Below are 12250 nucleotides of genomic sequence, written 5' to 3' on the forward strand. Positions count from 1 at the left end.
AGCCACAGGAAACACGCCGGAGAGCCACTTGAAGTTCAGGAGCCCGAGTATCACTGCTCTAGACAAACCCCCATTAGAGCACCTATCTATTCAGACCGTGTTCACACCTTCTGAGATCTGACAAGTTCACAGCACAAGATGGTACGAGGAAGTAAAAGCATGGATGAGGATTTCAGAAGACGAGTCAAAGCAGTGAAGTACACGAACACAGTTGAGGAAAAGAGAGGCAGATCTGTAGCACAGATGGGCCAAAGTTTTACTTGAACAAGAGTGGAGGTTATTTAAGCTGCCAGAAGACAGATGAGTAACATCACTAAAAGTAGTAATTAATCAAGAAGACAGAAAAAAACAAAAGCTATGTGTAGCAAGTGGGTCTCCATAGAGGAGCCTAGATGAAGAGCACCCACGCCTAAAGATGAGGCAGGAATATTTAGACAGTAAATTAATAGAACTGGGACAGCAGAGAACCAGAGATGTCTGCATAGCAATGCAGTGTTCCAGGAAGGTGAAATGAAGTAAAAACACTTTTTTTTAAAATAGTACTTATATAGCACTATCCTCTGTAGACAAAGTAGGTAACTTATATCTCCATTTTACAATAAGGGAAACGGAAGCACACAGGCTACCAGTCTGGTGCCTGATCCAGTGAGCCATGCTGCCTCACAAAAACCTGACTTAGGAGAGAGAACCTGCCACAGTCAGAACAGCTGAACCAACAAATCAGCCAAATAAGAAGTTACGGTCACTCCCCCTTTCCTTAGATGATGGGCCATAAGTACCTTAACAATGATCTAAAATGTTTTATTATTTTCAGATCTATATCTTACCACCTAGCAGGGCTCAAAACAAATGGTCTACACCACTAGAAAGGGAGATTCATAGCTCTCCAGTGGAAAAAAGCACCAGTTTCTAGTACACTTAGTTCATAAGGTAATAGACTGCAAACATGTCACTAGTCCACACCTGAATACTGCTCACTTCATACCTGGATAATTTTGTTTGAGATGAAGAGACTGGAGGAGAGAATTCTATGTTTAGGTAACGATAACTAAGGCTACGATTTAATCACGGAAGTCGCGGAATCCGTGACTTCCAGTGACCTTCGTGACGTCAGCCTGCGGTGGTTGGGAGCTGCAGGGTCCCCCGCCGCCTGTGGGGGCAGGGAGCTGCAGGGTACCTCCGCCACCAGAGTCGGCCCCGGAACTCCAAGGCGCTGCCGAAGAAACTCCCCCGCAGCTCCTGGGCCCCGCCGGTGGCGGGGGAACCCCACAGCTCTCAGCTGCCGCAAGCCCCTGCAGCTGCAGGCAGCAGAGGTAACCCACAGATCCTGGCCCCCGCAGGCGGCTGCGGAGGACCCCCGGAGCTGCAGGCAGCAGGGATACCCCGCAGCCCTTAGCTGCTGCAGGCGGTTCCTAGCCCCTGTGCAGCTGCCCGCTTCAGGGGTGTAGGGACCCACAGATCCCCATTTTGTCAGGGATATTTTTAGTAAAAGTCATGGACAAATTCAAACTTCCGTGAATTTTACTTTCTTGCCCATGACCGGTGTCTGACTTTTACTAAAAGTATCTGTGACAAAATCTTAGCCTTAACGATAATAAATTGAAGTACTTGCTTAATACATACCTCGTATTTCATGGTAAAGAAGCCATCACCACCGATCCCCTCCAGTGCAAAGGCCTGCACTACTGGCCACTTTTCTACAATGAACATATCAAATATCTGTAGATGACCTACAGGAATCAAATATTTCACAAAAAATGTTAAATGACTACAATAAAAGCATCAGTTTAATATATCTCACCTTTCTACAATGTGAGAAAGTTGTTCTGAGGGTCTAACAAATTACTTGAAATATTCCTTTATATATACATATACATACACATACACATACCATAAAAGCTTTTTTTATCGGGCATGTTGGAGGAATGGGGGGTGCCAGTAAGTGAAAAATGCCAGTTAACTAAGAGGGAGGGAGCCTGGGCTCCGCAGCTCCCATTGGCTGGGAACCGCGGCCAATGGGATCTGCAGGGACAGCGCCTGTAGGCGGAGTCAGCTCACAGAGATGCCTGCTGCGCCTCCACCTAGGAGCAGCCAGGACAGGTCGCCGCTTGTGGGGAGCTGCCAGAGGTAAGTGCCCCCCAGATCCAGCACCCCAAACTCCCTCCACGCCCCAACCCCCTGCCCTGAGCCCCCTCATGCACCCAAACTCCCTTCCAGATCCTGCAACCCCTCCCGCGTCCCAACCCCCAGCCCCGCAACCCTTTGCACACACTAAATCCCTCATGGCCGTTCCTCCGCCTAGGAGCAGCAGGGACATGTCGCTGCTTCTGGGGAGCCACGCGGAGCCAGGTAGGGAGCCTGCCGGCCCTGCGCCAACCGGACTATAAATCGGACTTTCTATGAAGATTAGAAATGCTGGTTTATAGAGCTTTCCGGTTGGTACAGGGCCAGATAACACAGCTTTTACTCTAGTTTAAATATTTCACTGTGCTTGTTACAAAAAAGCAGAGTTTAACTGAAAGCCAAAGAAAACAACCTATTCATCTTCAATACAAATGTAAGAATACAGAACTAGCTGTAAGATCTACAATATAGACTGTATATGTAAGTAAGAAGCAAAATAGTTTATGTACAGCAGTATTCTACTTGTGGAAAATTGTCCAATATACTTTTTGGGGGGTTGGAGGGAAGGTGGACTAAAAATAAATTGCATGAAAAAGTTAACCTGGCAAAGTTGAGAAACAATATTCAGTATTACAGACTTTCCAGAATATTAAATGTTTTTCCCACAACACTGGTTAGACCATGCTGTATGTCTTTTACAATTTATGATAAAGACTGAGGTCCAAGTCCCACAAAACACTTCAGCAGATGGCTAACTTTACACTCATTCATCTTAACAGGACTACTCACACTGAAATGTTTTTGTAGAAGTTTAGGCCTATGAAGCAAAGGGTAAATAAGCAAAGGAAACCAGAAATATAAGTCAGCGGTTCTCAACCAGGGGGCCAGGGGCCCTGGTGGGCCGTGAGCAGATTTCAGGGGGTCTGCCAAGCAGAACCAATGTTAGGCTCTCTGGGGACCACGGCAGAAAGCCAAAGCGCCGCTGTGCAGGGATGAAGCCCAGGGCCTTGAACCCTGCCACGTGGGGCTGAAGCCGAAGCCTGAGCAACTTAGCTTTGCGGGGCCCCCTGTGGCGTGGGGCTCCAGGCACTTGCCCTGGTTGCTACCCCCACAACGCCGGCTCTGGCTTTTGTATGTAGAAAACAGTTGTTGGGTACTGGTGGGGCATGGAGTTTTTATAGCATATTGGGGGGTGGGAGGGAGGAGAGACTCAAAAAGAAAAAAAAGTTGAGAACCCCTGCTATAAGTGACACATTGTATCATAAAATGCCCAAAATACCACAGAGGAAGTAAAGCTTAACTTTCTGAACTTCCTCTCAAGCAGTCACTTATGCTAAATGTTGCTTTATGCAATTTTTTCCCCCCCATCTAAATTCCCTATGTTTTTATAAGTAAAAAAAATTTAAGCTATTGAGCTTGATGAGTGCCTAAGTTGATCAGCGGAGCTTATAAACTGCTTGAACTGGAGAGTGACCACCGCCCAGCAGGATTTAGGAATTCTACAAGAAAAAGTGCATCCTTAACTCAGACTAGGACAATGGTTCTTCATATATTTATGACTTGAAACTATTGCATCTTCCACTTCTAAGGATGGATGATTATTTAAGAAAAAAGTTTAAAAGTTACTAGCTTCTGCTATTTCATTATGAGTGCAAATTTTCTTATCAGAAAATACATTAAAGGAGAGATACATTTTCTACATTCACGTAACACAACTGCCTGAACTGACTTTACACAAATTTGCAAATACATTTCACCTTTTGTCAAGACCAAGCAAGAAAAGTGTTTATACAAAAGAAATGAGAGTTATGAACACTAAAATAAAGGAGAGTCAGAAGTGAATATGGAATGCAACCATAACAATCAACAGTGGTTACCAACCATCAACAGAAAGCCAGACTTATGGTAAATGCATAGCTCAAAGATTTCTCTGCGACAGTATATTGCTCTCTTTTTAAAAGTCAACCATCACAGAGCAAGTGCACTGCAGTATTTTTGCACCACATACTGTATGCTGTTTCCATTCCTGAACACATTTATGAAGCAATATAAAATTAAAATGTTCAGCTTGCAAGTCTGGCAACAGATCACACAGGAAATCATGCTGTCCAATTTCTTCTGTTCTAAAACAGGAAGCTTGAATAAAAAAAAAGTTTAATTCTTTCCTTATACAAAAGTGTATTTATCTGAAGCCCCCATCAGAACAGAGAACTTCTGTACTTAGCCAAACACTTTTCCCGGCATGCAAATTATTCCTTTGCCTCAGGCTCTGAGCATTCACTATGCAGAGTGCGCACACACTATTTTCTCTGAAGAGAAAATAAAAATCTCAGTAATTTAAGTTTCAGATTCTAAGAAATCCAAATCCTGATATAAAGTAATACATTAAAATGAGATGGATAAATTATCAGGCTCACTTACAATAAAAAGGAGCGCCCAGAGGTATTTTAACTTATTGTTGTTACAACATCATACTTCTATTCGGACAAACAAATGATCATTGTTTTGGTGAATTATTTGAAGTAATACAGTATTAACCCACCTTGGGAGCTGTAAGGAATGCCGATTCGACTACAATCTCGAACCATGTCTACAAAGCTGGCAATTTTAAACTCCTCTGCAGCTTCTTCATCTTCATACTGACAGGAATAATTTAAAAATTAGTTTTATTAAACCTAACATTTTCTGGCTGGAGATCTGTACAGTTAAAATACATTTTCAATAAAGGTGACAACTGCCATTTTGCACAACCAATGCTGATCGTATATTACACTATTCCATACAGTAACAAAGGCTCTCGAAAGCTATTTATTTCACCACTATGCTCTGGGGATTTTAGCCATCGTAGTATGAACATATGAAGGCCAAAGGGAATGGTTTGCAAAACTGAAGCACAAAAGTGAACATGTTTTTACAAGGCTATGCAGGAGAAAGCACGAATACTTCACTCTCAATTTTCAAGAAAGCCTCTCTGCCCCCCACCTACTACAATATGGAAAGTTAAGACCAACAGGCATTTTTGCATGGAAACGTGCACACAATAATGAAAGAGCTCTAAGTGCAAGGTATTCTTTTCTTGGAGAATCTCAAGACTCTTTACTAGTTATTTACTACAGAAGATTACAGAGAGAAAAACGGTTATCACCATTTTACATATGATGGAAGTGGAACAGGGAGGTGAAATGATTTGCCCCAAGTCACACAGCAAGTGAGTGGCAGAATTGGGAATGGCACCTAGAATTCTTAACACTACTCCCCTGCTCTGGCCACTAGACAATCTTGTCTTCCTGACCCCTCTACTATATATGCATATAGTAGCATGGTTGGGGGATTAAGACAGACTTCCTATTTCTAACACTTTAGGGCAGTGTTTCTCAAATCTCCTGGGTGGTGATTGGGGGTAAGGGGGAAGCACAAAGCAGTGGCCCCTCCCCGGATCTGCCAGCACGGATTGGGCCCTGCCCCCCTCTGGAGCCACAAATGCCAGAGGAGCAGGCAGCCAGTGAGAGTTCCCCACCTTCCCGGGAGGAGTGGGACTCAGGCTTCAGACCTGGGGTGGCAGGCTCTGGGCCCAGGCTTTGGCTGCATGGCAGCAGGCTCCATCCCATGGTCGCAGGTTTGGGGCTCCAGCCGTAGGGATCAGGCTCTGGCCTCACGCCACGCGGCAGCAAGTGCCAGCTCTGGGCTCACATTCCACCGCCCCGGCCTCTGCTGTGTCCTCTAGCCCCGGGTTTCATCCGCACACTCCGTCCCCCAGCTGTGTGGCGGTGGGCACTGGGCCTGGGCTCAGGCACTGGGCTTCGGCCCCAGCCGTGCAGTGACAGGTGCTGGCCCTGGGCTCACCCCCTGCCGCCTCCCCTACCCCTCCATCTCCATCCCCCATCGCCCCTGGCCCTTGCTGCCTCCCCAGGCCCCATCCATTGCCCTGGCCTCTGCTGCCTCCCTACCCACCTTCCCATCCAGCGCTTAATATGTCCCCTGGCTTGCCAGAGCTGAGTAAGTCTGTTGTGAAAAGTGATATTTGTAGGTTTGTTAATATCACTTTACACTGCTTCCCAGACAGCCAGCATGTCTACTGCTGTGAAAAGTGATATTAAACATACAAATATCACTTTTCACAGAAAGAGACCTACTAGCTGCAATCAACCAAAAAAGCAAAAGATAAGAACACACAAAGCACCTTATTTGTTTCTAATCTGTTTGGGTCCAGTAAAGAATAGAGACAAATGTACATTATTCGTATTATTCAGTCTGCAAAAAAACCTACATTAATAAATTTCAATGATTTGGACATGTACATGTGCATATTCATTTGTTTTTCCTGAACTTAATTATGTATTTTAGGAAAAACTGTCAGAGTGGCCACCAGCAAGAACTGGTGGGCACATTGTGAGGCCACCAAAAAAATCTGTTGAGAGAACCCTGCTTTAGAGTTATGAGGGAGTCGGAGCGTACTCTTTCAGTTCAAAATCTGTTCCCAAGTGACTTTGTCAGTTACTCAAATTAGATTTTAAAATGCCTTCGGAACTAGCTTTCCTGGTTTCCAGGGGGACACTGGAAGGTCGCTCATTAAGGCTTTTCAGTTCAATTGTAAATATATTCCATCACATATGTAGTATACAGTCAGTATACTTCTGAAACGTGATAAGTAAGAATTTAAAATAAGTCCCTTTATTATGCTATATCGCTATTTATAAAACGTTTTCAAGGGCACTTCTCCATCACTGTTCAGTACAGTCACTTCAAAAACATTGTGACCAAGTGGAAAGATCGGAGAACACTAAATTTTGCAAGATTCTATAAGAGCTGCACAAGCCCCATGGTACTTGTTCCTTTTTAAAGCTTTGCCGTTATTACTGTTATAAAAGCTTAGCTAAAAATAGGCAATACTTTGGTATGCCATTGTAAAGGAAAACTAAATGCTTTAACAAACAGCCACAGGCGATCATTTGTCAGAAAGAATCAATCTAAAATAGTGTCTGAAGGATGACAAGATTTCACAGCTCCTATGAACAGCCAGAAGTTCTCTAGGAAACTGGCAGTCCCATATATATTTGAAGAAATGGCACTTAAAAAAAAAGTCCAGCACACTTTGTTGACATTTATATGCAGTACCCCAGAAATCAGCATCTTTACAGTACAAGGAACCTCAGAATTTTCAGTTTATTTCATTATACACTTCAAATATATTAGGGCATTTGGCTCATCTTTCTGTTCATAATCAGCAGTTTGAATCAGCATCATGAGATTTCATTAATACTTAGCCAGAGCAGACCACACACAACGAATCTAATCAGAGAATAGCAAAGTAAGCAGATTTTTCAAACCCACTTTATCTTCTTAAACATATTAAAATATTTCTAATTGCCCAGAACATTCGTGATGCTGTGCATGATTAATGATTACTATTAATTAGCACGGGGCCCTCAGCTTTGGAATCTACTGCTATGGTTTGGAATAGCCTGGGTGTGTTGACTTTCCAGGCACCCAGCAAGTCTGATGAGGGTCAACATTTAAATTTTGTTACAGATGTTTTGGCTTGTGGGCAAGCTGCTTATTTTAGTTGGATGCTTATATTCTAACGTTTCTATCAAACACAGCTAGAGTAGTATACAAAATATACCTCATAGCTTCTCTCTCTCTTTTGTTATAAATCTAAATATATGTAATAAGCAGGGGTTGGGGAGTGAAGACAGGACATACAGTGGCTCTGCTTCTCTCCACCAACCCCAAGTTACAAGATAAGTATTGAGAACCTCCACTACCCAACCTGTTCTCCAGCTCTGCTCCACAGCCAGCTTCTGTGCCTCCCCCTTGACCCATACTCCTTCTCTATCCCAAATTCCTCTTACTCCACACTATCCAGCCACCTCTTGCAGTTGAGGCAAACAGCTAAATCTCCTGGGCTTCCCCAGTTCTAACAGACTGGAATTCCCCTTTGACAAACTACAGCCCTCTGGAATGAAACTGCAGCCCAAGTTGTCAGACTGATAATTTTGCACTTCCCACTATGCTCATTTGCTTCCCTGTAGCCCTGGAAAAAGAAAGCAGCTGACAGTATCAGCAGTCACATCAGACTTCCGTGACAGAGATCAGTTAGGCTGTGATCAATGAGAATAACTATTTTTAACTGAAAAATTTTGAGAGTCATCTCAAAAGCTACAGAAGAAAAAAAAAGTTACATTTATGGCAACTTGAGTAATTAGACTATCAACGTAACATTTCAATTAGTAACAGAGGGGTAACCGTGTTAGTCTGAATCTGTAAAAAGCAACAGAGGGTCCTGTGGCACCTTTAAGACTAGCAGAAGTATTGGAGCATAAGCTTTCGTGGGTGAATGCCCACTTCATCAGACGCAAGTAATGGAAATTTCCAGAGGCAGGTATAAATCAGTATGGAGATAACGAGGTTAATTCAATCAGGGAGGGTGAGGTGCTCTGCTAGCAGTTGAGGTGTGAACACCAAGCAGTTTCTCCTCCCTTGGTGTTCACACCTCAACTGCTAGCAGAGCACCTCACCCTCCCTGATTACTATAACTATACTTATTCTGCCTTCACTTACCTCATTTTCAGTCAGGCAATGGAAATGCAAGTTTCTCCAGTATGCCACATATGGCAAAAGATAACTGTAGTTTACAGGGTTACAATACAGATGGACACTGTCAGGTTTTATTAATATGATTACATCTGCAATAACGAAAACAAGAGTCAAAATCAGAGATTACTACATTAACTTTATAGCTACAAATGTAATTAGAAATCTAAATTATATCTACACAGAAATCTAAGGAATCAGACAGGAAAAAAATTTCCTACAAGTACCCAATTCAAAAAAATCTGCAAATCATAACAGAAATGCATGATGGAAAATGTTACTAGATCAATCCCACTTTCACTTAATACAGCTACCCATTTTTGGAGGGGGGGGGGAAAAAAACACATTACTTTCTTTCTCTGCAACACAGTTATGACTATTCTAACCTGTTATTTGCAGGCTTGTCTCACCACGTGCTTTGAAAAAAATATGTCATAATGTTGAGCACTTTACATAATATTGTATAAACAGACATATCATACTAGAACAATATGATATTACTCTTGAGGGGTCGTACTGCACTATAGAGATCACTCAAAAAGAAAATTTGAGAAAGGCTGGTCTCCCCCTTGAATTCTGTATAGTAGAAAGTAAAAGCACACCGGGGCGAGGGGAGGGGGGAGGGAGACCAGATTTCACAGTCCATGATGCCTTTTTCATAGCCGTGAATTTGGTAGGGCCCTAGACATTGACAAGCAAGTGTGCAAATACAATGCTTAACATTATATTACTCACCATCAAGAACTTCTTCAGGAAACCCAGTTTTCTCAAAGTCATTGTTATTCTGGTTATACAAACCAAAGAGAAGGTAGTTGGCCAGCTCCCTACAGCCTTCATTGTATCTGCTATCGATTCCTGAAAAAGAACAAACGTATGAGCAGCTACAGGATGAAGTGGCAGAGCTCCCTCTGGATTATTAACTTTGACTGGTCTTATTCTTGTGCATGTGATACCATGAATGGCAACTGCACTCTAATTGTTATGGTGACAGTTTAGTTTAAATCTAAATAGTAAAAGCTAGGCACAGACACTCACTAATACTAGAACCACACTCATCTAACAAGTGATGAGGGAAGAAAAAGGGAGAAATTATGTGGAAGCAGCCCTAGAGCAGACTAAACAAGAATTCTTCCAAGGTAATTTACGGATTTACACTTTCCCAAATATGGTTAAAGAATGTAATAATCATAGCCAAACACTATACAATTAAGAATAGCAATCCTGTATAATCAAGGAGTCAAGGAATTATTTTGGCTACTGTCAAAGCAGCATGACTACAGTTTTTAAGTCTGCAGTATCCACAACATATCTGGAGAACATTTTTTACTGGCACTTTCACAGAATTAAAAACTGTTGAAGTTACTATACTGTTCTTATGAGATAACACACGAAGTTGAAAACACCATCATATTCTGTTTTTCAGAAATAAATTATGGTTCTCTGGACATCTGTTCTGGATCAGGATGCACCAGCTAATACACCTCTACCTCGATATAACGCTGTCCTCGGGAGCCAAAAAAAATCTTACCGTGTTATAGGTGAAACAGCATTATATTGAACTTGCTTTGATCCACCAGAGTGTGCAGCCCCGCCCCCCTGGAGCACTGCTTTACTGCATTGTATCCAAATTCGTATGATATTGGGTCGCGTTATATCGAGGTAGCAGTGTATAAGTATTGTACAAAGCCTATATACCTTCTGCAGAACTTGAAACTTTTGCTGCGGATAAGCATTACAGCAACTGAAATCTCTAATGTTACAACTGGATGCTGCTCAGCTGTGTGGAAGTTGGAAAAAGAGCAGACATCTTAGGGTACATCTTCACTACCCGCTGTTTCGGCGGGTAGCAATCGATTTATCCGGGATCGATATATCGTGTCTCGTTAAGACGCGATATATCGATCCCCAAACGCGCTCACTGTCGACTCCGGAACTCCACCAGAGCGAGCGGCGGTAGCACAGTCGACGGAAGAACCGCGGCCGTCGATCCTGCACTGTGTGGACCCCAGGTAATTCGATCCAAGGTATTTCGACTTCAGCTACGCTATTTGCGTAGCTGAAGTTGCGTATCTTAGATCAATCCCCCCCACAGTGTAGACCAGCCCTTAGTCTTACAGGTAGAGCAAGAGTCAGGCTAACTCTAACAGCTAATAATGCGAAACTTCCAAGCAGGGCCTGGGCGAGTTGAAAAGAACTGTAAGAGATGCTGTTTTTCGACCTTGTGTTAGATAAGAATGGAACAGAGACTGTAGCAGAAATTGCTGAGGAAAGTAAGGTATCAGGAAGGAATATGGATAAACAAAATGCAGTTGTTGATCATTACTGTATGTAACAAAAGGTATAAATGCTTGCCCTAATTATTTATCTTTTGGGAGACCTGCTGTTGTGCATTCTCCCCCTTGCAATATTGCTTGAGAATAAACGGCCTCTGACATGTTGCAACCAACCTCAGAGTGAGGACTCGTTTTTCTCCCACAGCTGTTTATAAGATGTTAAAGCTAATGGTATATATCAAATGACATACAGTAGCAGACGTAGAATATTACCAATTTCTGAAATTAATAAATTATAGGACTCTCAGAAAGTTGCAAATGCAGTAGGTTGTGGTCAGAAGCTTTAAAAAGCACGACATACACAAGGTGGATGAAATAACATCTTTGATTAAACCAATTTCTGTTGGTGAAAGACAAGTTTTCGAGCTACACAGACCTCTTCTTCAGGTCAGATTATTTAACAAAAGGGATAAAACGGGGTAGTCAATTTTATTTTTTGTTTAAGGTCCAAATTTCTTGGCCAAGCTAGAGTCAAGGTCCAGACTCCAAAGGAAAAAAAAAAAAAATAATGATAAGTAAATAAAGATTTCAGGGGCCATTCAAAAGCATCTGATGGCCCGGATTTGGCTTGCGGTCCGCCTACTGACTACCCGTGAGGTAAACACATTTTGCAGGGAAAACGTTTAAGATTAAGTGAGCAACTAATACCGCTGCAGTCATAGGATAAAGGTGGTTATAGATTGTTGTCATAAGTCATTGGATGGAAGAAAAGGGCTCACCGTGACTGGTTTGATGAAAATGAGGAGGAAATCACAATACTAGCAGGAGTGTTGTAAGCAAGACATGAGAAGTAATTCTTCCACTCTACACCATTCTGATTAGGCCTCAACTGGACTATTATGTCCAGTTCTGGGTGCCACATTTCAGGAAGGATATGGACAAATTGGAGAGAGTCCACAGAAGAGCATCAAAAATGATTAAAGGTCTAGAAAACATTACCTATGAGGGAAGATTGAAAAAAATTGGGTTTGTTTAGTCTGGAAAAGAGAAGACAGAGGGGACATGATAACAGTTTTCAAACAAGTAAAAGGTTGTTACAAGGAGGAAGAAGAAAATTTGTTTCTCAACCTCTGAGGATAGGACAAGCAGCAGTGGACTTAAGTTGCAGCAAGGGAGGCTTAGATTGGACATTAGGAAAAACTTCCCGTCAGGATAGTTAAGCACTGGAACAAATCGCCTAGGGAGGTTGTAGAATCTCC

At 42.6% G+C, this 12250-nt stretch overlaps 1 protein-coding gene across 2 annotated transcripts in view; it reads right to left on the reverse strand.

Moving 5' to 3' along the window:
• C5H20orf194 (chromosome 5 C20orf194 homolog) overlaps positions 1 to 12250 on the reverse strand; it is a 130564-nt gene that overhangs the window by 85046 nt on the left and 33268 nt on the right. For both annotated transcript variants that reach the window (XM_034772594.1, XM_034772593.1), the window contains exons 3-6: positions 9454 to 9573; positions 8686 to 8810; positions 4667 to 4763; positions 1624 to 1730 (exon numbers count right to left, since the gene is read on the reverse strand). In XM_034772594.1, the coding sequence (XP_034628485.1) occupies positions 1624 to 1730; positions 4667 to 4763; positions 8686 to 8810; positions 9454 to 9573 (449 nt within the window). The remainder of the gene's footprint in view (positions 1 to 1623; positions 1731 to 4666; positions 4764 to 8685; positions 8811 to 9453; positions 9574 to 12250) is intronic.

The sequence above is a fragment of the Trachemys scripta genome, chromosome 5, assembly GCF_013100865.1.
Source record: "Trachemys scripta elegans isolate TJP31775 chromosome 5, CAS_Tse_1.0, whole genome shotgun sequence".
NCBI classification, from domain to species: domain Eukaryota; kingdom Metazoa; phylum Chordata; order Testudines; family Emydidae; genus Trachemys; species Trachemys scripta.